Raw genomic sequence first — 27,921 nt, 5'->3', positions numbered from 1 at the left:
CCACTGCCCATCCTGCCTGTATTTCTTTTCCCTCCTAAAACGTTCCTGCTCGCTAGGCTCACTCCTGAGGCCAGTGGGACCAGGCGTATAGGCAGCATTAGCTCTGAGCCCCCTGAAGTGCCCCATCCGTGCTGGGGTCTCAGTCCCCCAAAGAAGTCTCTGTTCCAGCTGAGAAAACCTTTCTCTAATTGCTCCGGCTCGGTGGCACTTGGTTGACTGGCCTGGGGAGGGGGCATAAAGCCGAGCGGGATTTTCATCTTCCCGCGGCAGCACCAGCGATGGCCAAACTTTAATTGCCAAAAAAAAAAACCCAACCCCAGCCAGCCGGGTGCTGGTGGGGAGGAATGTGGCTGCTCTCCCCTGGAGTTTCCAGTTTCCCTGGAGCGCAGATGACCCTGGAAATGGAGATTTCCCGGCCAAGGTGCACGCCAATGGGCCATTTCCCCTTTTTGCTTCCTTGGAATTTGCCTCTCCCGGCTGGGCCTGGGTGCCCGCCGCTCGCCGCCGGCTCTTTCCCCACTCCTCGCCCTGCACTCGCTGCGCTCCCCTCCTCTCCCTCTTTTCCTTTGTTTGCCATCTCGCTCCCTGTCTCTGACGCGTACGCCGCTCCATCCAAATGCAATAGTGGGATTTGCCAGAATTATTTCCTAAAGCTGCTGGGGAGAGGGGGGGAGGTTTGGATGGAGGGGGTGGTGTTTAACTGCAACCAACTGGAGTTTTGGCTGGCGGAGGAATTGGGGGCTCCGGCTGTCCCAGCCTGGCGCTGATGGGAAGGGCAGAGCCTGGGAATGGGTGGGAGAAGGGGGGGGCCAGCCTAGAAGGGGACTGAATGCCAGTACAATGGAGCAGAGCTGGGTGTACCATGGGGGAGAGGAGCAAATCGAAACATTTACTGACTCCAAAGGCAAGAGTGAGGAAAAAAATATTGAGCCCTGGGGAGCAGCGGTGCCGCTGCGCTCTGGGTCTTGCCCCGCCACTCGAGGAAGCGCGCCGCTGGAGGGGCCGCGTTGGCGCCTGCCTGCCGGTGACGGTGCCGCTGCTCTTGTCCCGCTTGGGGCTGGGGCCGGCGTTGTGGGTGCTGTGCTCCTGGGGAGGGGCCAGACAGACCACCCGGGTGGCCTGCAGGCAGAGCCCTGGGGTGTAGGATCACCCCCCCTGCAGTTCAGCATCCCTCTTCCAGGGTGCCCCCAAAGGGTTCCTAGCCATCCATCCGACACCCTTGTGTGTGCCTGTCCCTTGTGGGGCTGTGCGGTGGCAGCTGGCAGAGCCATGGAGAGCATGTCTCCGTGGGGTGGCACAGTGGGGACCCCCCAGCACAGCGTGCTGGCAGGCAGCGCCCATCTCTGCGGTGCAGAGCCCCTGTGGCCGGGCTGGCTGGGCACTCCCTGTTTGCCCCAGCCCAGCTGGGTACCGCAGCACATCCCACCCTGGGTGTGCAGCTCCCTGGGGACACAAGGGGCTTCCAGCTGAGGGCATCCTCCCAAATCCTGCCGTGATCCTCATCTGGAGCCCCCTGGGAGAGTGCTGCCTTGGGAGGGGGACTTGGGCCCGAGGGGATGGTTCCTCTCTGGTAGGGGCGGTGGGGCACGCTGGGGGCACCACGTGCCGTGCAGGGTGCTGAGCCGGGGTGCGTGTGTGGCTTGCTGGAGGCAGCTTGGCGGACTCCGCTCAGTGCTGGAGCCCCAGGGAGTCCAGCTGCCTGGCACACAGGCAGGGCTGGTTTTTTTCCTTCTTTTTCTTTCTCTTTTATTTATGAAAAAAAAATCCCCCCCCCTTTTTTTTTGTACGTTCTTGGAATAATGAAGTCCAGATTTCCTTCATGTTGGAAAGATTTGATCCCGGCTCTGCTTGCTGTGGCTTTGCTGGGGGCTGGGAGAAGAGGTGGGGGTAATGGGAGAGGGCTGGGTATGGGACCCCTCTGGGTGCTGGGGTGGGGGGAGCCAGCCTGGTGGGGTGGGGATGCTGCAGGCTGGGGGGGTGAGGAGGGATGCTCCTCACCTGGGCAAGGCTTGCTGGCTTGTGTGGAGGAACACGCTGCAGCGGTGCTTGCTGCCACGCTCACCTCGCCCTGTGCGCTTGGCTTGGCACCCAAGGAGGTGAGGCTGCGCCCCTCAATTCCTGCCCCCCATCCCCCCAGCTTGCAAAGCGGGGTTCAGCTGAGCCCTCCCTAGGGCTGGCTCCCAGCTCTCCCTGGGGGATGCTGTGTGCCGGCAGGTGATGAAGAGCAGGATGGGGAGATGATGGGGGGGGCTTTGTAACCCCACCAGGGGGGTGGTAGGTGCAGCAAACTGACGTCCCTCCTCCCTGTACCCTCTTCGGCAGGCTCAGCCCCCCCTGGACTCCCCTTGACCTCGGCACCTAGGCGTGTGCCCACCATGCCCGTGGTCGGTGTCCTCCTCTGGGCCACCCTGCTGACTCTGGGCTGGCGGGCGGCCCACGCCAAGGACCACAGCGTCGCCACCCCCAGGGTCCAGCTCTCCTTCAAAGGTAAGAGCCGAGCAGCGGCTGTTGGGGATGGGGTGGGACCCCAGCTGGGTGGAGGAGACCAGCAACACCCTGGTCCAGGCTGGTCCTCCTCCTCACTGGGGGGTGTCAGCACTTCCAGAAATCTCCATGGGGATCTGCATGCCGGCATGGCTGAGCTCCCAGTCTGTCCCCCTCTCTCAGTCCTGGGGGCTGGTAGCCTGCCCAGTCCCCCCAGTACACTTCTGCTTGTGGGTGGGCGGCTCTCTCCATCTGGCAAAGCTGGGTGCTGAGGTGTGGGGAGACCCCCGGCAGCACCCCGAGACCAGACAGCAGCTTGATGCCACCCCGACCCCCGAGCTGGTATTAACGCCTGGGAGCTGGCAGGAGGGGAGGATGGTGGGTGGGGTTGGAAGCAGCTTAACCCTTTGGTACTGGGGTTGTATGACCACCCAGTCCCCTCTGTGAGCCAGGAGGGAACCCCAGCGTCAGCTCTAGGGTGCATGTTGGCAGAGGGGTTGGTCCTGAGTTCCTGCCAGGGGGAATGCTGAGAAGGGGCCGGATGGGAAGTGATGAGGGCTTGGGCTTGCAAACCTGGAGGAGTGGAGCACAAATTGCCCCCGCTGACATGGTGTGTTTGGTGCCGCCATCACCCTGGCCCCTGTGGGAGCTGGCTGCCCGCTTGGATGCATCCCAGCCTGGGGACGCGTGTCAGGAGGGTGACAGGCACATGTAGCCTCATGTCTGCCTCCCATTGGGGTCCCGGGGGCGGTGAGCCGGGGCTGTGCTGCCTGCGCCCCTGCCCTGCCTTTGCCCTCCGGTTGTGTATGAACCGGTGAGCCTGGGCTGTGGTGGCAGAGCTGTTGGGGAGCACGGCAGCTCCGGTCTGGCTGAGCCCAGCGGGAGGGGCTGAGGGGGCTGACAGCAAACACAGCACAGGCAGAGCAAGACACTGGTGTTAAAGGCTGGTCTCAGCAGAAAAATGGCTGGTATGAAGAGGCTGGGGACAAGTCCAGGCTGGAAACGAGTGAACAGTTCCTCCCTGTTTGGCAGGCACTGCTTTCCTCTCCCAAAGGTGGTTTTGGGGGGTTTTGGGGGGCTGCTGGGGCACTTTGGCCACTGCTGTTTCCTGCCCAGGGCTGTGTCCCTCACCTCAGCTTGGAGCATCTCTTCCTCGCCACTGTGGTGAGGGCAGGCTCTGGCAAAGCCGTGGCTGGACCCAGCGCCTGCCGCCCCGGCGAGGTGTGTGTTAACGCCTGTCACCATCCTGCAGCCACCGGCATGCCTGGGGAGCAGGATTAATTCCGGATAAGCGTGGCTGGGCATGCTGTGCCGCAGGGTGGGGGCTAGTTTGGGGTTGGTTTTTGGCCCTGGATGGGTTGAATGGATGTCCCTGACCTTGCCCAGGGGATGTCACTCGAGTGCCCCTGTTGGGATCTCTGGTCCTTCTCTCTTGTGCTAGGGCAGTGATGTCCTGAGGGGTCTGGCAGGGCTCCTTCTTCCCAGAGGTTGGATTCATGGTGGGAGATGGGCCAGTTCTCACTTGCATAGGGAGAAGTGCTAGCAGTGTGTTGAATCTGAGCACACCAGGATTGGGAAGGGATGCTGCTCGCCCCTTCCCCGGCCGTGCTCTTGCAGTGGCAGTGGAGGATTAGCTCAGGGTCTTCCTTGGGGTGCAACATGCTGAGCTGCTGGTACGTGGCTTCACCGAGTCAATAACGTGCGCTCATCCTTCCCGAAGCTGCAGTGCCACAAGATGTGGGGTGGCAGCGGCATGTCCCAGCCAGTGCAGCCTCTTCTCTTGCTTGGGAAACTGGGGCTGGTGCCGAAATCCCCAGCTCCAAGTCCCCTGGGGTGGCTGAGTGGGTGGCAGGGCTGGGCGTGATGGGACCTGGGCTGTGGGACGCTGGTGTGATGAGTTGGGCTGGGCTCTGCCAGCAGGGACACGGCCGCGGTAGCGCAGGGGGCTGCTGAGTTGCTGCAGGGGTTGGAGTTCAGGTCCCTGCCACCAACGTCCCCTGGCTGAGGCGCTGCCTGGTGGGACCAAGGTGGCTGTCACCATGCCCTGGCGCCCGGCAAGGTGCCGGGGAAGGAGCTGTGCCGGCGGGAGCTGCCGTGTCCCCCCGGCGCCTCGCCTCGGCCGCGCTGCCTGGAGCCCCGCCAGCCCTGGGAACGTCTCTGGGTTTGTTTGCCTTTGGTTGTTATCGCGCGCCGGAGGTTTGTCGCAGCTCTCCGGGGCCTGCGTCATCCTCTATGGAACCTCTTCGTCTTTGAGTGCTTTTAAAATATATGTATATATAATAACGAAGCAATAGGAAAGGAGCTGGAGCCAAGCTCCTTCACACCAGTGCAAGGGTTGCGCAGGGTCACTCCCTGGTACTCTCCCCATCTCGTGACCACTGTGGTCCCTGTCTGTCTGTCCTCCCTCTCAAGGCTTTCCTGTCCGTGTGCCCGCGGGAGGAAGGTGACCGGCACGGAAAGAACAGTGCTGGGAGCGGCTCCGGCATGGCTCCCTATTGCCAACAGCTCTTCCCAGATCCCAGCCCGGTGCTGGCCAGAAATAGGGTGGATATTTTAAATCATCATCTTGCTGACAATTCCCCCCGTCTCCCGTGCACATCCTGCAGCCACCTCTCCTCCAGGCCTTCCTCTGGGCTGGGGGCTCCTGCACCAGAGAGGTCCGTGCTTTCCCCGCAATGATGCAGGAGGTGATGATGATGATGGTGATTCATCCCTCCGTGTCCTGCTCCTTGTCCAGCGTGGGAAAAGCGTGCGGGAAGGAAGGGTGGGCTCTCGTCCCGCATGGTCGCGGGAAGCCCTCAGGGTCAGGGCTCTCCATGGGGCTTCAAAGGGGGAGCCGCTCCCCCCCCCACGGCGATGGGAACAGCCGTGCCGGCACCTCTCGGAAACGCTGCAGCAAAGGTCCAGCCGGGGGGCAGCCCTGGCTGGGAGGGGCTGGGTGAGAGGCAGTGCAGTTCCTGTGCGGGGGGAAAATCACTTTAAAAAGAACAAATCAAGTGGTGGAAAGTCCTCTTGACGCTACTGCCAGCCCTCTGTGTGACTGTGCTCCTCCTCACCTCTTGCCTCAGTTTCCCCTCCCGCCCTGCTGGCATCTTGGCTGGCAGCCGGAGGACATCGGCACACTTGATCTGGGGCTGAGGGTGGCAGATGGCTGGAGGGGAGCCCGGCAAGGGGGACATGTCCCCAGGGGCCGCCCGGCGCCCTCCTAAGCTGCTGCAGCTGTGGGCACCGCTTGGTGACAGCGGGCTGGAATAAACATGGGGGGGACACAGGGGGAATGTGCAGGCAGGGCCAAGGGCTTGGGGGCAGCCAGCCCTGGGGACAAGCTGGGAGGGTTGGCATCATTGGTCCCCACCCTGGCACAGGTTGGGCACGTGCCAGATCCCCATGCTGCTCCTTGGAGCCCTTGAGGGAGGGAACACGGCACAGTCCCCTCTGCCATGCCCTGGGGGACAGGGACTTGGGGCTGAGCCCTGCAACCCCTAAGAGGATTTCCCTGGCTGGGGCAGTGGGGGGCTGCCGCAGGGCCCCCCACCTGCTGGGACCGGCTGCCGCTGGGGCTGAGCCCCCAGGGCTCCGGCTGTGAAGCTCCATAAGCTCCTTAAACCCGCCTCAAAAAAGCCCCTGTGTGATTTCAGCCCCTCCACCCCCAAGCTGGTACCTAATAAGCTTGTTATCCTTCAAATTAACGCTGCTCCTTCTGGAGCAGGGCAGCCAGCGTGGCCCTTCTTGGGGTCCTGGTGTGTGTGTGTCCCTGCCTGGAGCCCCCCAGCCGCTCCCTTTCCCGGGGCCTGGAACAGCAGCCGTCTTCCCACCCAGCACCTTGCCCTGTTCTCAGGGGCTGCAGAAGAAAATAATGTAAAAAACATTTTTTAAAAAGCTCTAAAATGGTGAGTGGGGACCCCTCAGCTCAGCCCTTTGCTTTTGCAGGAATTAAAGTGTTTTTTGGAAGCCAGTCTCCTTCCTGAGGGGGTTTTCCTGCTGCCAGAGCATCCCCTGGACCAGATCCCCCCTGGAGACGGGGGTCACTGCTGCTGAGTGATGCTCGGTGGGGACAGAGTCCCCCTGCCAGCGATGCTCTCTGGGACACGTCCCCCCACGAGTGCTTCGAGCAGGCTCGCTGGGGGATGAATCAGCGGTTTTGGCTGAAAAAATGTGGTTTTCTTTTTTTTTCCCTTTTTCTTTTTTGTTTTGTCTTTCTGGCCTGCGCCCAACTGGCCGGGCAGTGATGGCCGATGGGGGAAGCACCCGGCCGGCCCCGCTTTTATCCCAAGGGATTTGACCCGCGTGTTGGTGACACCTGTCCCCTGCTGCGGGGGCCGGCGGGGTGAGTGCTGGGGCGATGCTCCCCAAGCGGGGCTGGAGACGGTCGGGGGTGGAAGGCAGCGATCAGGAGCCAGAGCCATTTCATCTCCATAGCCCCAGCAAGGCAGCTTCGGTTTCCTCCCACCTGTGAATCGGTTAAATGGGAAAAGAGCTTGGCTGGGGGCCACGGAAACTCTCTTATTACATGTAATTAGCTTAATTACATCATAAATAACCCATCAAGGGGTAGCGGAGTGACGCTCAAACAAATAAGCAATTCTGCTTTTATCGGGCAACCCACCCAGCGCTTTGATCAGCCCCAATAACAACAAATGCTTTAAACACGCGAGGAGTCGTATTCAGCCCCCCATCCCTTTCTCAGCATCGCTCCCCAGCCCTCCTCTCCACCCAGTACCCAAAAACCTGCCTCCCACTTTTCAAGTAGGGAAAAATTGAGGAGGAACGTCCCCAAAATTTAGGTTGAGCTTTAGATTGGTGTGAGATGAAACGCTCTGGGCTGGAGCTGGGATTTATCCCTGCTGGGCCAGGCTCCCTGGGATCTGTGCTGGGCTTCTCCATCGGCATGTGGAGTGAATTCATTCGCCCCCATGGACAGAAAGGGCTCCCAAAAGGCGCTGCCGCTGCCAGCCGGGGGGAGAGCGGTTATTGAATATAAACACGCCGTGTAATTTACATGCTAATTATGTTGAATGCGCTACAAGCCCATAATTAGAAACTAATTTGGTGAGAGCGCCTGTAATTGCTTTTGGGGGAGTGCAGTGCTGGTGCACCTGGGGAGGTGACCGACTCAGGTCCTAATGGCATTAACCCTTTGTGCCAGCACCCTGCTGATGTTTGGGGGGGATCAGGGGCATCTGGAGAGCTCAGGTGGGGTGAGCAGCACCCTGGGATGCTTGGTTTTATTGGGTCCCCCAAAATCTCACCCTTGGTTTGGAGATCAGCGCTGGTCTGCGCGCTCATGGGCGATGGATGGGAACTGCTCATCCCTGCCTGATGGGGACGGGAGTGGCATTCAGCACCGGTGGAGGTGTGGGCAGCTGCCGGAGCTGTAAATTCAACCTGAATTTGGCATTATGGGAAGAATTTGGCTTTGCAGAGCAGGTAGTCTGGCAGAGCTGCATGCCACTGCCACGGGCAGAGCTGAGCATGGCCCTGGGTTGCCGGCCAAGGGTCTGACAGGTTCCTGGCCACCGGCATTGCTTGAGGGTGCCGGATAATTAAATCTCAACACCTGAGGCCACCAAATGATGCTGGGAAGGCGAGTCTCGGGGGGAATCAGTGGGGGCTCCATGGGATGATTGCAAGGGGGCAGTCCCCAGAGAGGCCACCCTGGCTGTGATGCCGGGCAGCTCCCGGCTCCGGTGCTGGGCAATTAAAATGGGATTAGGCTCCCGGCCAGCCGGGGAAGCTCTGCGGTGCTGGGGTTGGCAGCAGGGATGCAGGAGGGAATAGGCTCATCTGGGCGCATCCGCTAACGAGTCAGATTCTCTATCCCCGGAACACCCCCGCAGCTGCTGGGGGCAGGTTTGGGGGCACAGCATTGGGGAATTAGGTGGGGAGGGCAGTGGGGGGTGACTGTTTGGGAGGTCAGAGGTTGGGGCAGGGGCTCACCCGCCCCTCCATCCCCTTTGGAGAGGGCGTCACGGGGCAGCGGGTCCGTCCCCGCCCCACTTTAGGGGTGCCCCCTCTGATCGCTGGGGCGTAGGGGGCTGAATGAGGGCCCCAGTGAGGGGCCGGGGCCCTTTGTGCTGCTGTCCCTGTCCCCTGCTGAGCCCTGGGGCCGCTCATCCTGATGGATGTGGGATATTTGGGACTGTTGCTGGCGTGGGACCCTCCACTGCCAGTGTCTTGGTGCTGCTCGACTCAGCCCCACGGTCCCAGCTGGGAGGGGAGACCAAAGATGGGAGCGCGTCCCCTGGGAGGGTGGACATGCTGTCCCCTGGGGAGGGTGGACACGGGACCCCCAGGCCAGGCAGCAGTGGCAGAGTGGGGCTGTCTCAGCGCAGGTCCTGCCTGGTTTAACTGCCATCCCTATGCTGGGATCATCTCTGCCCCCAGTGGGATGGATGGGCGTGTGATGCTGGTGCTGGCAGTGGGTCCCCAGTGCTGGGAACATCCTGTCCTGCTCTGCCTGCATCACCCGCTGCCAGAGCTGCCCTGCCCTTTCTTGGCTCCCCAGAGAACACTGTGGGACAGGCAGGGGATACCACAGGTGGCAGGCGAGCCCCTGCTGACAACAGGGAGCATCTGGAGCCCAGATGGGCCAGGCAAGAGGAGTGTGCCGTGGGGTGGGTGGCTGGGCCCCCTTGGTCCCCCATGCCTTTCACTGTGTCACCTCACCTCTGCCACGGTGGGGACACCCCTGCACCCACAACCTAAACTGCCAGCCCCTCCACATTCCTGCCATGCTTGCCCCATCCAGCCAGCATTGGTGGGGAGGTCTGGACCCCTGGAAGGTGGATGTCCCATCCCATTACACTGTTTCCCACAGTGTGTCCCAGCAGGTTCCCTCCCCACGGTGCCTGGCATGTGCTGGCCTCACCGCCACGCTGAGTGGTGCTGGGGGGCTGCAGGTGCCCCGCCATGGGCTGGGCATTGGGGATCACTGCTGCCAGCCAGGGGACAGAGCGGGTCCTCCCAGTGACACCAGTGGCTGTGCCCAGGCACCCCTTTGCTCCCTTGATGTGGGCTCCCATGGAGACTCCGCTTCCCCACAAGCAATGGGAGGTGCCCCCAGCCCACCCCCAGGATGCCAATCAAGGGGTCCCCAGGGCTGTGCAAGGGGGTTCTTAGCATCACTGGGGTGCAAGAGTGCAGGGCACATTCCCCCCATCCCTCCTGCTCCCCAAAGAGGGCAGACCCCAGCATAGGACCCTGGGGACACCCGTGGGACATTGTCAGCCCCACATGGGTCTGAGAGGCAGGAGGTCAGGGAGATGTGCTGAGCTGCCTGTTGGAGCCCTGCCCAGCTCTGCTTGGAGGCTGAAGTCCTCCTGCCCACTACTGGCCTGCAGTCCCCTGCTCCGCTCCCACCCAGTAAAGGGGATCCCCAGGGGCTGCCCCCAGCATCCGGCATCTGCACAGAGCATGTTCCTGCCTGGAGGGACAAAATCTCCGGCGTGGGGATGCCCATGGGAACAGTGTCCCGTGGGGTTGGTATCCAAATGGAGTGACATCTCCAAAGGGGGTGGCATATGGGAAAGCTGACACCCCATAGGGGTGGCATCTCATGGCTTCTGGTGGCATCCAAAGGGTTGGCACCTCCAAAGGAGGTGACATCCAGGGCAGATGGTGTCCCATGGGGTAGGGTCTTCTGTCTCGCTCATGTCCTGGCCCCTGCCACGTGGTCCTTGGCACCGGCCCACATCATCTGCAGCACTTCTGCCTTCCATCTGGCTGCCTCATTGCACTTGTGAATATTCATGACCCTCATTATCCTCTTTCACTCGTTGCTCCCACACTCGGGCTAAAAATAACTTCCCAAGGGGGGGATGGGGTGCACGGGGTGGGGGAGAGGCTTGTCCCCTCCCATTCCTTGGGATGCCTGCTCCTTAGGGTCCCAACTCCCCCATTTGAGGAACCAGTGGCCTGGTTGGGACCTGGGAACATACAGCTGGAGAGGAATGATGCAGAAGATTTTGGGAGCTGGGCACTTGGCTGGGGCTCCAGGGAGCACCCCCCTTCCTGTCTCATCTCATGAGCTCCACTCCATGCTGTGGGATGCTGGGTCTCCTGCTGCCCCTCCCCTGGCCACCCTTGGTAGTCCCAACTGGCTGTGAGCATCTCTGTCATTGTCCCATGTCCCATGTAGAGGAGGCAGCATCATGGTGCTCATGGAGGGGAATTTGGGGGCTGGAAGGTGGGCACCTCCTCTCACAGGACATCCTCCATTCGGGACCAGACTTGGACTCGGGGGCAGGGGTGGCAGTGGGGAAGGTGAGGGTCCCTGGAATGCTGACATGTGCCCCTTTCCCCCTGCAGAGCTAAAGGCGACGGGCACAGCACACTTCTTCAACTTCCTCCTCAACTCTAGCGACTACCGCATCCTGCTGAAGGACGAGGACCACGACCGCATGTACGTGGGCAGCAAGGACTACATCCTCTCGCTGGACCTCCACGACATCAACCGCGAGCCCCTCATCGTAAGCTGCCATCACAGGGCATGGGTGGAAGGGGGGCAAACAGGCACCCAGGGGTGCGTGTTGGATGCTGGGCCAAGGGCTCGATGGGCATCGCTGGTGCTGGTGGGGCAGAATTGGGGCCAGGCAGGGAACCCTGGGCTGGTGTCTCCACAGATCCACTGGCCTGCGTCCCAGCAGAGGATCGAGGAGTGCATCCTGTCGGGCAAGAACAGCAATGTGAGTGGCCACCACAAACCCCCTTCTGGTAGCAGCGGGTGGGTTAGTGACCAGCACTGGGGAGGGATTCATGTCCTTGTGTCCTACCCTGGAGAAGCCACCCCTGGGTCCTCTGTAGCAGCATGTGCAGCCATGCCGGGATGGGGTGGCACTCTGAGGTGTCGCGGTGTCCTGCCACCCCTTCTGTCCCAGCCATGCAGGTCCTGGAGAGCTTTGTGGGCGAGCAGGAGGCCAAGGTCCCCATGCTGCTTTCTCTCACTGGCCAGCGCTGAGCCCTTCAGTGTGCCATGCCAGCCCCTCCCGTGACCCATGCCAAACCATCGCCATGCCATCCCAAGTCCGACGCTACCCCTTGACCCATGCCACCCCATGGCCCATACCAACCCATGACCACTCCAACCCGTGGCCAAACCCCACCCCCATGCCGTGTCTCATGCCAGCCCATGCCCTGTGCCAGCTTTCCACCTTCCTGGTTCCTCGCCCTGCTTTCTCCCTTCCGCAACTCCCACCGTGTGCCGTGGGGCCGGACCCCATGGTGCCCACCTCAGCATGGATGCTAACAGGTGGTGGGAAGAGGGGTGCTCTGTCCCCTTGCTGGGGTTGTCACCCCCCTCCTCTTCTTCCCAGGGGGAGTGCGGCAACTTCATCCGTCTGATCCAGCCCTGGAACCGGACCCACCTCTACGTTTGTGGCACCGGCGCCTACAACCCCATCTGCACCTTTGTCAACCGCGGGCGCAAAGCCCAGGTGAGAGGTGGGAGGGACGGAGGGGACAGTGGTGGCCACTGCCCGGCTCAGCGGTGCTGGCGCAGCCGCTGTGGGGCTGCAGCAGGGTGCGGGGGGGCAGTGTGGCTAACAGTTCTACGCTGCTGAGCGGGGCCAAGCCGTCTCCACAGACCAAGGGCTTCTCTTCACACTGGAACCTGGCTACCCCGGCTGGACCGCGACACCAGTTCCACACGACATGCCCTCCCGCCCTGCCAGCCACAGCCGCCACCGGATCTCTACCAGGGTGAGGGATATGCCCACCTCTAGCTGCCCGCCCACCCATCGCCGGCCACCAAGCCCCCCACCATGGGTGCGGAGGATACCAGACACTGCACCAGCACAGGGAGAACGATGGCAGAGGCCATGCCGGCATGTGCGGCTGTGCTGGGATTGTCCCTGGATGGAAGGATGTCACCTGGCCCTGAGGACTGTGAGGTGCAGCGAGGGCAGCGTGGAAGCTGCATGTCACCAGGCTAGATGTGTGGCAGATGGAGGAGAGCTTTTCGGATGGCCCTCGGAAGGAGCTGATCTCTGCAAGCAGCAGCACAGGTGTCCCAGGGGCCTGGAGCCCTGCAAGGTGTCCGTCCCCTCCATGCCGGGGTGGCAGGTCCTGGGCTGCGTCCTCTCCCGTGGCTGGACTGAGCTGGGCACCATCAGCCCCAGCTGAGGGAGGAGAACGACGCTGGATGTGGAGGACGGGTGTCTGCCCCAGTGCTCCCCAAGCCCAGCACAGGCACCAAGAGAGGTGGATGCTGCTCAGGCCACTCTGGATTGGGACCAAATTGGGACTGGACTGGACTGGACTAGGACTGTATTTGGACTGGACTAGGACGGGATTGACACCAGACCGGGACTAGCCTGGGAAGTGGCAGCATTTGAGGAGCACTAGGGATGCCCATGCAACAGGGAACAGCATTGTGTGTCCCCTCTGGTGGAACCAGTGGCAGTGTGGCAGGGACTGGGGGTCACCAGGACCAGTGTCATGGTCACCAGGACCAGGTCACCGGTGGTGTCATGGCTCAGCACCAGGGCCTTGCTTCTCTGCATGGGGCACTGTCAGCTGGGTGGCAGGTGCCAGCATTGTCTCCCTGGGCATGAGCGCAACCTGGCTGGCTTCTGGCAGCCGCCTCTGCCACCCCTCCTGCCCTGTGCCAGGGCACCCCAGTTCTGTTGGAGATGGCAGGATCCTTCCCGGAGACCCTCCTGCTGGAGCCCAGCTTGCAGCATCCAGGGACCCCACCGGCACCCCGAGAGGGAGCTGCAGCTCTGCTGCTACATGGCACCCACCACCCCAGCTCTTGGGATCCCCTGCCTCCCCCGCCTAGGGGGTCCTTGCCCCCCCCGCAGCGCTAACTCTCTGCCCTGCTCCTTTTCCCCAGGGGTTTCCGCCGAGCCAGCCGGGAGGCCGGGAAAGCAGATCCACTGACAGCCCCCTCAGCCCAAGACCAGCACAAAGCAAGGTGGGGACCGGTCTGGGGGCCGCCGCAGCCGTGCCCACCTCTCCCGTGGGCCACGCCGGAGCCGCGGGCTCCTCCTTCCCACCGGCATGCTCCCAACCCCCGGGCTGGGCACCCTGTGCCATGGGCATCCCCACCATCTTCCCTCTTGGCACAGCATCCTCCAGCCACCGGCCTGGCGTCTCCACTCTCCTTCTCTCACTAACTCCTTCCTCCTGGGCCGTGCACGGGTCCCTTGTGGGGACACTGTCAGGGACGGTGGCTCTCCCTCACCACTGGCTTTGCCTGGCTCTAGAAGTGGGGCAGTGTGTTGGGCAAAGCCTCAGGAATCAGGATGGTTCAGAGGAGAATGCCAAGGCAATGTGCAAGATGTGTTTTGGTAGGGTCTATTAAAAAAATTGCTGAACAGCTGCTTCGCCCTGCCCCAGAAGGGGCTGGTGTCATCCCAGAGGGCAAGCGGGCTCAGGAAGGTGACAGCGTCCCCAGCTTCTGGGGACACCCAGTGCCCAGCCTGCCCTGACAGTGTTACCCCCTGAGCCTCTCCCCCCCAGACTAACGTGGGTCGGTGCATGGGCCGGGGATCACATGGGCCACCAGTGCCACAGTGGCTCCTGGGTTGCCCAGTGGGAGGGTGACATGGTTTGGCCGGGGCCAGGGCTGCACTGCAGAGCCAGGTTGTCAATGGAAAGAGTTTGTCCCGCTTGGGACCAGGGCCAGCACTTAGCAGAGTTGTTTGTGCTGATGCCAGTATTGCAGGTGGCACGGCACAGTGATGGGGATGGTGGAAGCATGGCCATGCCTGTTTCTGGGGCTGTGGTGTCCTAGGAAGAGCTGGCACAAGCAGATCTTGTGATGTGAGATGTGTGTGGTGAGCATCCCGGCTCCCCACCTGCTCCTACCTTTCCTGGGGCCAGGGGCTCTGCCAGGACCCCACTCCCCTGTCGATGGAGGTTGACCACCAGCATGTCTGTCACGCCTGCATCAGAGAAAGGCTGTGGGGCCAGCAGGCAGCTCCACCAGCTCGATTTGGTAGCCTAAATGTCCCCTGTGCACCCAGGCTCTTTTTGAGTGCTTCACTGATGCTGCTTTGTCCCCGCTCTGGAGGTGATCACTGGGCTGAGAGGTGATGTGCTCCCAGCTGGCCCTGGCAGAGGGTTTTGTGTGCGTCTCTGGAGGCAGCGTGGGTCTCCCATGATGGTGCTGGGAGTGGCCATGGGGAAGGCAGAGGCGACGGCGGGGAGATGGATCCTAACAGCGTGGGGCAAATCCCCTGGAGCGGGTGCAGCGTCTCACCGTGATGCCACTTTGGCGGCACCCACTGGAAAACAGGTCCTGGCGAGAGGAGCCCACTGGGTCTGGCAGCCGAGCAGTGCTGAGCGGTGCCGAGCAGTGCCAAGTGGTGTCCCTGGCCAAACCCTGCCTGCCGAAGCTGCTGGAGCTGCATGACCTGGAGCAGACCAAGTGGCGATGTGCAGCACAGCTGGACGGAGAGAAGAGGTGGCTGGAAGAAGTTTGCACAGAAGTGGACCTGGGGGATGGATTCTCCATTTCAGCCTGGCAGCTCAGCCAAGTCTCCAGGTGGTGGAGGGCACGGAGGAGCACCCAGCAACGTTGGAGGAGAAGCTCATGGAGGCTTCAGCTTCTCAGGAGACATGCAGACCCGTGGTGTAGTCCATCTGCATCTGTCCTTGCTGCTGGGCTCTCTCCTGGGAGAGGCTGCCTCTCCCGGCGGGCTTTGGAAGGTGCCACAGGGATGGAGGGATGAACAGCTAACCAGCTCCTCCATTTGCTTCCTTCTCCAGGATTATATCTTCTACCTGGAGCCAGACAAACTGGAGTCGGGCAAGGGGAAATGTTCCTACGACCCCAAAGTAGACACTGTCTCTGCATTAATAAGTGAGTCCTGCAGCCCCCTGGGGCTGGCGCTGGCTGCGTTGGGCAGAGGGAACGTGCAGATGATATGGGACAATGGCTCCCACCATCTTCCTGTGTTGCCCACATACCCCCCAGGAGTTGGGTTCTTGCCCCTACCACCCCTCCAGCTGCAGACCCTGGGGCACCTGGGGTGCCTAGTCCTGGGGCACCTGGCCCGGCAGAGTTGGGGGTCCTAGTTACAGACCACTACCAAACTCCCGAGTTTGCTGGGATGGCCACAGCCAGTGGCTCTTGGTTGCCTGGTGGCTACCGGCCGGAGCTGGGGCTGGATGGAGCCCAGGGCAGTGGGAGAAGGTGGATGGATGGGACTAAGTGGGGGTCCCCGGCTGATCTCTGCCCTCTGCAGATGAAGAGCTCTATGCTGGCGTCTACATCGACTTCATGGGCACGGACGCAGCCATCTTCCGCACCATGGGCAAGCAGACAGCCATGAGGACAGACCAGTACAATTCACGCTGGCTCAATGGTGAGTTGGGGTGTCATTGGCCCAGGTTCCCTGGGGAGCCCATGGCTCCAGCCCAGAGACCTGTCATGTCATACTGCATCCTACCAGGAGAGAGACAGCAGCCAGCATGGGCAGGCAGATGGGTCATGGTGTGGTATGGATGGACGGATGAATGGGTGGTCAGATGATGGATGGTTGACAGTTGATGGGTGGATGATTGGGTGAATAGATGATGGATGAACAGATGATGGATGGATGGATGGATGGATGGATGGATGGTTGGATGGAAATCCAGACAGAAGAGCAGAGGGATAGCTGTGCAGGGCACAGTGACAGACACACCAGGAGCTTCGCTGGGCAGTGGGAGCAGGCACCTGGTGAGAGATGTGTGTGGCTCTGCTGGAGTCTGTGCGTGGGTTTCTGCAGGGCTGAGATGTCAACCATGTCGCCTGCGATCGGTGACCCCAAACGCTCATCCTGTCCCCCCGGAGCCCCCCTGCCCACGGGCCAGCAGCTGAGTAAACAGAGCAGAGCAGATGGACTGGTCCTGCCGGGCCAGGGAGCCGGCGGGGCGGTAACCCGAAGAGGGGGAGCTGTCAGTGCAGGCTAGGCACTGCCTGATGGATGGCAGGGAGAAGCTTCCTGAGAAGCTTCCAGGTTGTGTGGTTCCTCCCTGGGGGGTACGACCCATTCCCACCGCCCTGCTCATGGAACTGCTGGAGCCCTCCACACTGTGGTCCTCAGGGGTGCTCCCAGGGACTCCAGGGATGCTCTGAGCCCCTCCTGGAGCACTGTTGACCACCAGAGACCCGGTTCCTCACCCTACCTTTGCAGCTCTGCTCCAGATCCAGCTCTCACCCTGCAACCACAACAGTGTTTTTCATAGAATCGTAGCACAGTTTGGGTTGGAAGGGGCCTTCAAAGCTCATCAAGTCCAACCCCCTGCCATGAGCAGAGACATCTTCACCCACATGAGGTTGCTCAGAGCCCCGTCCAGCTTGACCTGGGATGTCTCCAGGGATGGTTCATCCACCACCTCTCTGGGCAACCTGGGCCAGTGTTTCACCACCCTCATTGTAAAAAATTTATTCCTCCATGTCTGGCCTGAATCTCCCCTCCTTTAGTTTAAAACCATCACCCCTTGTCCTATCATAACTGGCCCTGCTGAAAAGCCTGTCTCCATCTTTCTTATAAGCTCCTTTTAAGCACTAAAGGGCCGCAATAAGATCTCCCCAGAGCCTTCTCTTCTCCAGCTGAACACCCCAACTCTCTCAGCCTGTCCTCCCAGCAGAGCTGTTCCAGCCTTGGATCATTTCTGTGGCTCCTCTGGCCCCTCTCCAACAGGTCCATGTCTGTCCTGTGCGGGGGGCTCCAGAGCTGGATGCAGCACTGCAGAAGCATACTGGATACGCTACTGGAGGAGGGGGGCTCAGCACCCCACTGTGGTGGGGGGCAGAGGGTGCCGTGGGACTGAGTGTGCTGTGCTGTTCCAGACCCGGCCTTTGTCCGTGCCCAGCTCATCCCCGACAGCAGCGAGAGGAACGACGACAAGCTCTACTTCTTCTTCCGAGAGAAGTCGGCTGATGCTCCGCTGAGCCCTGGGGTCTATTCCCGCATCGGGCGCATTTGCCTGGTGAGTGGAGCCGGGGCTGGGCAGGGGGCAGGCATGGGGGCGGGCGGAGCTCAGCATGGGGGTCTCTCCGTTGCAGAATGACGATGGGGGCCACTGCTGCCTCGTGAACAAGTGGAGCACCTTCCTGAAGGCTCGGCTTGTGTGCTCCGTGCCCGGACCCGATGGGATCGAAACACACTTTGACGAGCTCCGTGAGTGGGCAAGGCGGGGGCGGGAACCTTCTGCACCCCTGCAGGCTTGGGGGGCACCCTGGGGAGGGCTGCATACCCCCTTGCTGCCCTCCACCTCTTACTTCTCCCACGCGGAGCTGCTCTCCCTCCTGCCTTGGTGTCCCTGAGTGTGAGGGGTGTCCTGTCTGCCCCATGGTGACACCCCCGTTTTTCTGTCTCAAGAGGATGTCTTCATCCAGCAGACTCAGGACACCAAAAACCCTGTTATCTACGCGGTGTTCTCTGCCTCGGGGTGAGTTCTGAGTCTCCTGGCACGGAGCAGCGGAGGGGGATCCCCAGCTGGGTGGGGGCCCCGGTGATGCTGCGGTGCCAAGCTGGAGGGTGGCAGCAGGTCCTTCCCTCCAGGTCAGTCTTCAAAGGCTCTGCTGTCTGCGTCTACTCCATGGCTGATATCCGCATGGTCTTCAACGGGCCCTTTGCGCACAAGGAGGGACCCAACTACCAGTGGATGCCCTACACGGGCAAGATGCCCTACCCCCGGCCGGGCACCGTAAGTAGCCCCAGGCACGCGTTGGGAGGTGAGCCATCACCCTCAGACCCCTGCCTTGTCACCAGGTCACTGAGCACTCGTGACACTTCTATTGCAGTGCCCCGGGGGGACCTTTACCCCATCCATGAAGTCGACCAAGGACTACCCTGATGAAGTGATCAACTTCATGCGTGCGCACCCACTGATGTACCACGCTGTCTACCCCGCGCACCGCCGGCCGCTGGTGGTCCGCACCAACGTCAACTACCGCTTCACCACGGTGGCCGTCGACCAGGTGGATGCGGCAGACGGACGCTATGAGGTGCTTTTCCTGGGCACAGGTACCCACGCCGCGCACCGCGGGGAATGCAGCATGCTCCGGCGCGGCCCTGGAGGGCACGGGTACCACCAGGGCTGGCCAGAGCCCTGTGCCCTCCACCACACTAGAGCGGGGCAAAGAGCTGAGACCCCCCCGCCAAGATCCCTGCCCCTCCTGTAGGCTCCAGCCTGGTCCTCCCTCTGCCCCAGTGCCCATCCCATGGATTCCACCACGCAGCTTGGTCCTTCCCCTAGCCCGATTCCTGCCTGCAGGGCCAGCTGTCCAGCATGATTCCCATCCAATGGATGCCACCAGCCAGCCTGGTCCTCTCCTTGCCCAAGTGCTCACCCCAGGGGCTCCACCATCCAGTCTTATACTTTCTTGACCCTGGTACCCATCCTACAGATTCTACAACCCAGCTTCATGCTTCCTTCCACTGGCCATCCTAATCCCACCATCATCTCACCTCAATCTTCCCCTGCCCAATTGCCCATCCTAGAGGCACCAGCCACCCACGCTGTCCTTCCCCAGCCCCAGTGCCCATCCTGGGGACACCATTGCCTGGCCTGGTGCTTCCCCTGCTCTAACCTGCATCCCAGACCCCTGTGAGCCATCCTGGTCCTTCCCCTGCCCCAATGCCCATCCCTGGCTGCTGCTCCAACCCTGCCCTAGGTGGTGGCAGTCTCTAGGCATGTGCAGTGGCCTGGGCTACACCCCAGGCACAGCCACCCACTGCAGCAGGAGAGAGATGGGGGTGAGCTTGGGGAGTCCTTCCTCCCCCCAGCCCCAAGAAGGGACCCCCTTCACAGGAGGGGAGGGCACATGTGCCCAGGGGTGGCACTGAGTGCCTGGGCATTGTGGTGTCTTGCAGATCGAGGCACTGTGCAGAAGGTCATCGTGCTCCCTCGGGATGACATGGAGACGGAAGAGCTCATGCTGGAAGAGATTGAGGTGTTCAAGGTAGGAGTTGTCCTGTCCTCCACCCTCACTGAGTGTCCTCAAGCCAGCCAGCCAGGCCCTTGGGACACCAAGCAGCCCTTGGCTGGCACTGGAGGGACCCCAAGCATTGTTTCTCCTGCCCCTCACAACTCCCCCTGCCCAGCCCTGCCCCACCCCAGCTACCTGGGGGGTGTCTGGGCTGCCCCTCCAGGGCTGCAGCGTTAGGCCAGGTGCTCTCCTCTCCATCTCTTCCACTCCTGCTCCCATCTAGGTGCCAGCACCCGTCAAGACGATGACCATCTCCTCCAAGAGGGTGAGTGATGGTGCGTGGCAAAGGGCTGGGCAGATCCCATTGTGGGCCTGGCCATAGCACTGCCCAGTGTCACCGCAGCCGAGCAGGAGGCACACGGGTCACCCCAGGACGAGCTGGCTCCGGTGGCCCTGGGTGGGTTTGGTGTCTTAACCAGTCCCAGCACCAGGAGACTGCAGCTCATTCTGGGGGGGTGCTTACAGGGAGAGGATGAGATGACATTTCACCCTGTCCTCTTTGTCCCCCAACAGCAACAGCTGTATGTGTCCTCGGCTGTTGGCGTGACCCACCTGGCCCTGCACCGCTGTGACGTCTACGGGGAAGCCTGTGCTGACTGCTGCCTGGCGCGGGACCCGTACTGCGCCTGGGACGGCAGTGCCTGCACCCGCTACTCTGCCTCCTCCAAGAGGTATGGGGGGCCAGGAGGGGGCAGCGGAGAGGGACCCCCTGGCCCCAGGCTCCCCTGCTCACCTCCTTGACTCCCCACAGGCGGAGCCGGCGGCAGGACGTGCGGCATGGCAATCCCATCCGCCAGTGCCGGGGCTACAACTCCAACGGTGGGTGAGGTGTGAGGCACAGCCCCACAGCACTGGGAGGCAGCTGGGGGGTGTGCTGAGGGCAGGAGGATGTGGGATGTGGGCAGCAGCCAGAGGGGGAGAGGGTGGATGGGGGCCCTGGTGGGTTGATGGTTGTGTGGGTGGATATATAGGAAGAGGGTGAGGATGGATGGATGGATGGATGGATGGATGGATGGATGGATGGATGGAAGAATAGATTGAAGAAAAAGTGGATACATTAAGGAGGAGCATAAGCAGGGGTGGGTACATCAGGGAGTAGGATGAACATGGATGGATAGATGGATACATTAGGGATGAAACATGGATAGATGGATATGTTGGGGAGGAGAAGGAGTAGATTTGGATGGATGGAAGGAAGGATGGACACCCTTCTGGAAGGATGGCTTAGCTAGAGGAGGAGCACACTTGCTTGGTAGCTGGGTAGCCAGCATACCCAGGGGTGGAGGTGGACAGAAGCTCTCTCTTGGAGAGCAAGTGGGCTGGGCAGGAGGGCAGCGGGGCAGGGGACATGGAGCTGCAGGTGTGACCTGGCTGCCTGTGGCCGCCCCTGCAGCTAACAAGAATGCAGTGGAGGCCGTGCAGTACGGGGTGGAGGGCAGCACCGCTTTCCTGGAGTGCCAGCCCCGCTCGCCTCAGGCCAGCGTCAAGTGGCTGCTGCAGAAGGACAACAGCGACCGGCGGAAAGAGGTAGGGCAGGGGGGTGCTCGGGGGTGCCGGGGGCGGGCAGGGACCAGTCGACTGAGCTGTGCCACCTCTCCCCCCGCAGCTGCGGGTGGAGGGCCGGGTGCTGCGGACGGAGCAGGGCTTGCTGCTGCGTGCCCTCCAGCTCACCGACAGCGGCCTCTACTCGTGCACTGCCACCGAGAACAACTTCAAGCACACAGTGACCAAGGTGCAGCTCCGCGTCCTCAGCAGCCGCGCTGTCCACGCCGTGCTGGTGCAGGTGGAAACCCCCCCCGGCCTGCCTGGGGCCCCCACTCCCCGCTACCAGGACCTGCTGCAGCTCCTCACCCAGCCTGAAATGGGACTCCTGGACCAGTACTGCCAGGGCTACTGGCGGCACACAGCCGCTAGCCCCCCTCAGCCGCTGGCTGGCCTCAAAGCCAAGGAGCAGCAGGAGCAGAAGAAACCTCGGAACCGCCGGAATCACCAGCCAGAGACCTACGGGCACACATGAAACCGTCATCAGGGACTTTGCTAGCACAGTGCTCTATTTTTCCCCCCTTTTAATATTAAAAATATCTATAAATAAATAAATAAATAAATATATATATATATACATCCACGCACACACACACATGCAGACACACGCACTCTCCCCTCCCGCGGGAGACGGCATTTATTTGTAGGTTGTACGAGGTCACTGGGGCAGTGCGACCCCCACCTCCTAGCCCCACAGAGGAGCGGAGACCCCGAGGGTGGCTGCAGCCAGCATCGCTGTCTTCCCCCTCCTCCAGGACCCCAGGATCCCGGTATGGGGGACCACCAGGCACCGTGGCTGCTGTCTCCCCCGAGCTGGGACGTGTCACTGCACCAGGGACCAGAGGTGCAGGTCCCTGTGTGGGATGGGGGAAGGCAGACAAACTCCAGTCAGGGGGGAAAAGGTGAAGTGGTGCTGGACAGTCTGACTCTCACAGCCTTGGCATGGCCCTCATAGCTTCCTGCCTCAGTTTCCCCACCTGGTTATTGAGGAGCAAGTGCTTTTCGAGGAGAAGGTGCAGACCACTAGGCAAGCCGAGGAGAAGGGGGCTGTGGGGCCCAGGGGCTTGGATGGGGCCAGACAGGACCCTCAAGACAGGACCCAGGTGTCCAAGCCATGGTGGGGGCTCAACCAGGGATTTTGGATGGGGAAGGAAAGGAGAAGGGGCTGTGCTGGGGTAAAACCTTAGGCAGCTGCCGATGTTTACTGGCATTGGCACCCATGGGTGTTCAGGGCACCCAGCCCATCAGCCGTCCCCTCAGGGCACCCTGGTGGGTGTGGGGGCCTGTAAATAGTTATACATGGGGAGCAGAGGGGCAGCCAGGGCTGAGCAAGTGCCCCCAAACACAGCTGGGGCACCCCCAAATAAACACTGGCTTTGGGACTGACGAGGGCACCTGCTTGTACTCCGCTGGGGAGCGGGCAGGGAGCAGGCAGGGAGCAGGCAGGGAGCAGGCAGCAGCCAGGGGCTGTGCTGCCACCTGCTCCCATCACAGGATCCATCCAGCTCTGCCCCTCAGCCCTGCCAGGGTGTGGAGGACTGGGCTGGAGCCAGGGAGCTGAAGAGCCCTTGGAATTCACATGGCAGGGCTGTATTGGGAACACTGGGGGTACTGGGTGGCATTAAGGGCACTGGACAGGTCATGGGAGGTGTCAGTACTGGCTGATACTGTCTAGGCGCTAGGGGTACGCTGGGAGGGTGGGTGCGCTGGGCTGGGCTAGTGACCAGTACTGGCTGTTTCTGGAGGCACTGAGAGCACTCAAGATCCAGTACTGGGAGCACTGGGGGAAGTACTGGAGCACTAGGATTCGGTACTTGGAGCCAGTACTTGGCAATACTGGGGCCATGGGGAAGGCTCTACAGGGGGCAGTGTCTGATAGTGTCTGATACTACGCTGTACTGGGGACATTGGTTGGTACTGGGGGCGATGTGGGTTGTACTGGGCTCCTCTGGACAGTCCCAGGAAGGCGCTAGGATCAGTGCTGGGAGGTCCTGGGCTAAACTGGGGGCAGTGCAGGGCTGTACTGGGGCGGTGCAGGGCTGTACTGGGGGCGCTGGGCTGTAATGGGGGCGCTAGGTTGCGCTGGGTTGCGCTGGGTCCTTTCGCCCCCTGGCGGCCGAGAGCGGTTCTGCAGAAGCCGCACAGGACGGAGGGGACACTGTGGACAGCGCGGGGAGGGGTGCAGATCAGGACACGAGGGCACTTATATTTACTGGAAACACCTGGGGGAACCCTAGTAGGGCCTTGGAACACTGGGGGCGGTGGCAGGGGGACACAGAGGGATTATTGGTGTGTCCTTGGGGACACTAAGTCTTACTGGAGAGGCCACGATGGCGATGCGGGGGGGACTGGGGACGCGGGAGATGGGGAAATAGTAGCCTAAGGACACTGGGGAGGGCTCTGAGTGGCCTGGGGACGCTGGAGGCGGGGGTCATTGCAGCTGGCATGGGAGCACTGGAGTGCCTCTGGACAGGGCTTGGGGGGTGGGGGGGGTGGTCCTGAGTACACTGGGAGAGGACTGGAATTTCTCCTTGGGATACTGAGGAGTGACACCAGGGAGGGGTTCTGGGGAGGGTACTCGGGTATCCCTGGGGACATTGTGCATGTGTTGCTGAAGGGTTCTGGGGACTCCAGGGGTGATACTGGGCTGGAGTGGTGACACTGGCAGTGTACAGGTGAGTGAGTGGAGACACTAAGAAGAGCACCTGGGCGGCCTGGGGACATTGGTGGAGGGTCCTGGAAGAGGTTCTGGGGACAGAGGATGAGGTGACTGGGGATGGCATTCAATCACTGGGTGCCCATGGGGACACGGGCATGAGAACCTGGGGATGCCTAGGTGGCTTACTGGGGAGGTTGTGGGCACTGGTTCAGAGTGAGTGGCGATGACCAGCTTGTACTGGGGACAATGGGGACATTTCAGTCCATGGCACCCAGCCCCTGCCAGACCACAACAGATTCCCCCCAGTGCCAACCCCCACTGGGGTCCACAGCAGAGACAGAGCTGGGGGAGTCCCACGTCCCCGGGTCACTGTCCCTGGTCTCATGGCAGGGACAAAGCAGGGGGCTGGCCAGCCTTGGGCCCCCCCGGCAGAAGCGCTGACACCGGGAGCCATGGGATTGCTGAGCTCAGCCCGCTGCAGACTTAAGGGGGTTTATCTAGGGGTGGACAGCTTAAGCCGTGGGTGCTGGCGCAGCACCGCACCGGGCGGCCCCCCAGGACCTTGGCCCCGTCCTTGCCCCACATTGGTGGGTGGTGGTGGCAGCGAGGTGGCAGTCGGCAGTGGGCACAGCAGGGAGGCAAGCGCTGGAGGCGGCGGGAGGCTGGAGCTCGCTGCCCATCCTGGTGCTGACCTCCAAGGAGCGGGTGAGCCGCAGGGCTGCGGGGCCAAGGATGGGTGCCGGGGCCAGCGCTGAGGAGAAGCACTCCCGTGAGCTAGAGAAGAAGCTCAAGGAGGATGCCGAGAAGGATGCCAGGACCGTCAAGCTGCTGCTGCTGGGTATGTGGGGGACAACACCCTGGGGGAGATACCCGTCCCTTGTGCATCTACCCCAACAGCCCACCCAGTGTTCCTCTGACACCTCCTAGCACCCCTTAACCCAACCAGCCCACCTCAATAGCCCCTCCTAAAACCAACCAGCACACCCAACCTTCCCCCGGCCTCCAGACATGCTCCCTAACCACCCCCCCCCCCCCAACAGGCCACCCAAAGTTCCCGGATCCCCCTCAAACCCAAGCAGCCCAGCCCAACAGTCCCCCCAACAGCCCACTGCTCCTGAGCACTCCTAGACCTAACCAGCCCACCCTAACAGACCCCCAACATTTCCTTTGTCACCCCTCAGCAACCCTAAACCCAGACAGCTGACCCCAAAAAACAACCCAATGTTTTCCTCTCCCCCAAACACTCCTAAGCCAAACCAGCCCACCCCAAGAGTCCCCCTATTCCCAGACTCTCCCAAACCAGCTCATCTCAATATCTTGCTCAACATTCCCCACCCTGCCAGGCACCCCATACCCCACAAACCACCTCAACCAACCCTATGATCCCCTGACTTCCAGATTTCCCCCAAACCCAACCAGCCCAACACATCTTGAATCCCAGCCCTCCCCGCCCCCCAACCCCAACCAACCCATCTCAAGAGCCTTCACCAACACGCCCTACCAGCACCATCTTGGCAGCCCTCCACCTTACCCCATCCTCCCAGGCACCCCACACAGCCCACGCCAGCACCCCTGTGTCTGCCCCTGATGTCCCCCAGCACTGTGGGTCCCCCCCAGTCCCTCTCAGCTGCTCCAGTGGTGCCCAAGGACTGGGGTGCCCTGGACGTGGTGGGGTCATGGGTGCCATCGCTGCCCCCCTGGCATGTCCTCCTGCACTGCTGCAGGCTTGGGTATCAGGTGGTGTGTGGTGGGGTTGCGATGCCACCATGTCCCCTACCCCTCCCCTGGGTCTTCAAGCACGTCCTTGGCTGAGCTGCCACAGATCCCATTAACCACAGCAGCTCAGCCCAACCTTAATGCCAGTGGCACCAGGCTGTAATCCCCTGCCCTGCGACACGGCCCTGGCACAGCCACCAGTGTCTCCAGGTGTGCTAGGCACCGGTGGTCCCTGGGGCCAGTGTAGACACTGCTGTGACCCATGCTTTGTCCCCACAGGAGCAGGAGAGTCAGGAAAGAGCACCATCGTCAAGCAGATGAAGTGAGTGCCAAGGGGTGCCGTGCCCCACTGTGCCACATACATGCCACACTGTGCCACATACCTGCCCCATGCCACAGCCACCCGGTGCCCATGTCCCACCGCGCCCAGCTCTGCCCCATGCCACATCCATGGGGTGCACCCAGCCCTCAGTGCCTGGCTCAGCCCCATGCTGCACACATGGGTGCCCCCACTCCAGCTCAGCCCTGTGCCCCCCTCCCCGGCCAGGATCATCCACCAGGACGGTTACTCACTGGAGGAATGCCTGGAGTTCATCGCCATCATCTACAGCAACACACTCCAGTCCATGCTGGCCATTGTGCGGGCCATGACCACTCTCAGCATCCAGTATGGGGACTCAGCTCGCCAGGTGAGAAGCACCCCATGCCAGGCAGGGGTGTCCCCCCAGCCCCCTGGCCCTGCTGAGCTCCCCTGCCTGTAGGACGATGCCCGCAAGCTGCTGCATCTCTCCGACACCATTGAGGAGGGCACCATGCCCAAGGAGATGTCAGACATCATTGGGCGGCTCTGGAAGGACACGGGCATCCAGGCCTGCTTCGACCGTGCCTCCGAGTACCAGCTCAACGACTCAGCCGGCTAGTATGTGGAGTATGGGTGGGGGTCTGGGCCGGGGTGGGTCTGGGGGTACCGACCTGTGTCTCATGCTCACCATGTGCCCGGCCAGCTACCTGTCAGACCTGGAGCGCCTGGTGACACCTGGCTATGTCCCCACGGAGCAGGACGTGCTGCGCTCACGCGTCAAGACCACTGGCATAATTGAGACCCAGTTCTCCTTCAAAGACCTCAACTTCAGGTGGGGGCCATGTCTGCAGTGAGGGCTGGCACCAGGGGTGGGCAGGGGTGGGGCTGTTGACCTCTCTCCTTGTCCTGCCCAGGATGTTCGATGTGGGCGGCCAGCGCTCAGAGCGGAAGAAGTGGATCCACTGCTTTGAAGGGGTGACCTGCATCATCTTCATTGCAGCCCTCAGCGCCTATGACATGGTCCTGGTGGAGGATGACGAAGTGGTGAGAAAGGCTCACCAGCCCATGCCCCCTCTACTTTGTCCCCATCACAACATGGGAGGTCACCACGGGACTATGTCCCTCTGCAGAACCGCATGCACGAGAGCCTGCACCTCTTCAACAGCATCTGCAACCACCGTTACTTTGCCACCACCTCCATTGTCCTCTTCCTCAACAAGAAGGATGTCTTCCTGGAGAAGATCAAGAAGGCCCATCTCAGCATCTGCTTCCCTGACTACGATGGTGAGGGTGGCAGCAGGTCACCCGGCAGGTGGGGGGGTGATGGTGAAGGGTTGGGTGCCAGCACCCTGCAGCAGCACCCACCAGGTGTCCCCAGCACCCCATGCAAGCAGTGCTGCAGGAGCATTGCTCATGGTTTGCCCACCTGGGGGAGCACCCATGGCTTGGGGGAACACCAGCCCAGGCAGGGACCCCACTCACCCTCACACCACCAGGTCCCAACACCTATGATGATGCGGGCAACTACATCAAGCTGCAGTTCCTGGAGCTGAACATGCGGCGGGACGTGAAGGAAATCTACTCCCACATGACCTGCGCCACTGATACCGAGAACGTCAAGTTCGTCTTTGACGCCGTCACTGACATCATCATCAAGGAGAACCTCAAGGACTGCGGGCTCTTCTGAGCCCCAGCCCCAGTGCCCCGTCCCACTCTGCCCCCCCACCTCCCCTGGGGCCCAGACCCCCTGCTGCCCCCCCACTCCTCCCCAACCATCCCCACTTGCCCACAACCCCCAGGATTTGACCCACTCAGCCCCGGAGCCGCCCCTGGGTGGGGGCATGGCCCCACTCCTCGCTCCTCAGCAGGCCTCCCGCCGGCCAGTGCTGCGGGGCATCCAGTGCCACTGTATGCTGGGGAGCACTGGGTGACCCTGGGTGCTGGGGGGTCCTTAGGTTTCCCTTGGAGCTGAGGTGTCCTGGGGCTCCCTGTGTTCCTTTTGGAGCTGGGTGATTCTGGGGGCGGGGGGGACCTTGGGTGCCAAGGGTCCCTGGGTGCTCCTTGGATCTGGGGGGCCCCTGGGTGCTGCAGGATGCATCCATGGGTCCCCCCTGTGGACTGCTGGGTGTGTGGTACTGGGGCCCCTTGGGTGCCAGGAACCCCTGGATGCCACCACCCCCCTACTGCATGGCCAGGGGGTGGTCATAGCCGCCACAGCAGCACCCCCAGCTGCTGAGCCAGCACTCCTGGGGTCCACCCTCTCCCACCCCTGGGGATGCCCCAGCCCTCCCA

The 27,921-nt window shown here is 61.8% G+C and overlaps 2 protein-coding genes across 3 annotated transcripts; both read left to right on the top strand.

The window, feature by feature from the left end:
* Nucleotides 1–2,375: 2,375 nt before the first annotated feature.
* On the top strand, nt 2,376–21,428 carry SEMA3F (semaphorin 3F; the record flags this gene model as incomplete). Of its 2 annotated transcripts, XM_080350485.1 has the most annotated exons (18): nt 2,376–2,487; nt 10,792–10,952; nt 11,106–11,168; nt 11,796–11,915; nt 13,316–13,396; nt 15,196–15,289; nt 15,675–15,794; nt 17,267–17,406; nt 17,483–17,597; nt 17,799–17,868; nt 17,982–18,126; nt 18,224–18,446; nt 19,296–19,384; nt 19,635–19,676; nt 19,925–20,082; nt 20,163–20,230; nt 20,805–20,938; nt 21,018–21,428. In XM_080350485.1, the coding sequence occupies 18 exons, from the start codon at nt 2,376–2,378 to the stop codon at nt 21,426–21,428; spliced, it is 2,346 nt and encodes a 781-aa protein (XP_080206611.1). The 2 variants fall into 2 exon arrangements, with proteins under 2 accessions (XP_080206611.1, XP_080206612.1); XM_080350486.1 differs by lacking the exon at nt 13,316–13,396.
* Nucleotides 21,429–24,344: 2,916 nt separating this feature from the next.
* On the top strand, nt 24,345–27,316 carry GNAT1 (G protein subunit alpha transducin 1; the record flags this gene model as incomplete). Its single annotated transcript, XM_080350461.1, has 8 exons — nt 24,345–24,450; nt 25,608–25,650; nt 25,876–26,017; nt 26,090–26,247; nt 26,333–26,461; nt 26,544–26,673; nt 26,760–26,913; nt 27,126–27,316. 8 exons carry the CDS (start codon nt 24,345–24,347, stop codon nt 27,314–27,316), a joined length of 1,053 nt encoding a protein of 350 aa, XP_080206587.1.
* Nucleotides 27,317–27,921: the final 605 nt, after the last annotated feature.

This window comes from Nesoenas mayeri (assembly GCF_963082525.1).
Source record: "Nesoenas mayeri genome assembly, chromosome: 10".
NCBI classification, from domain to species: domain Eukaryota; kingdom Metazoa; phylum Chordata; class Aves; order Columbiformes; family Columbidae; genus Nesoenas; species Nesoenas mayeri.
The sequence above is the reverse complement of the archived record's forward strand: the minus strand, read 5'-3'. Positions and strand labels throughout refer to the sequence as shown.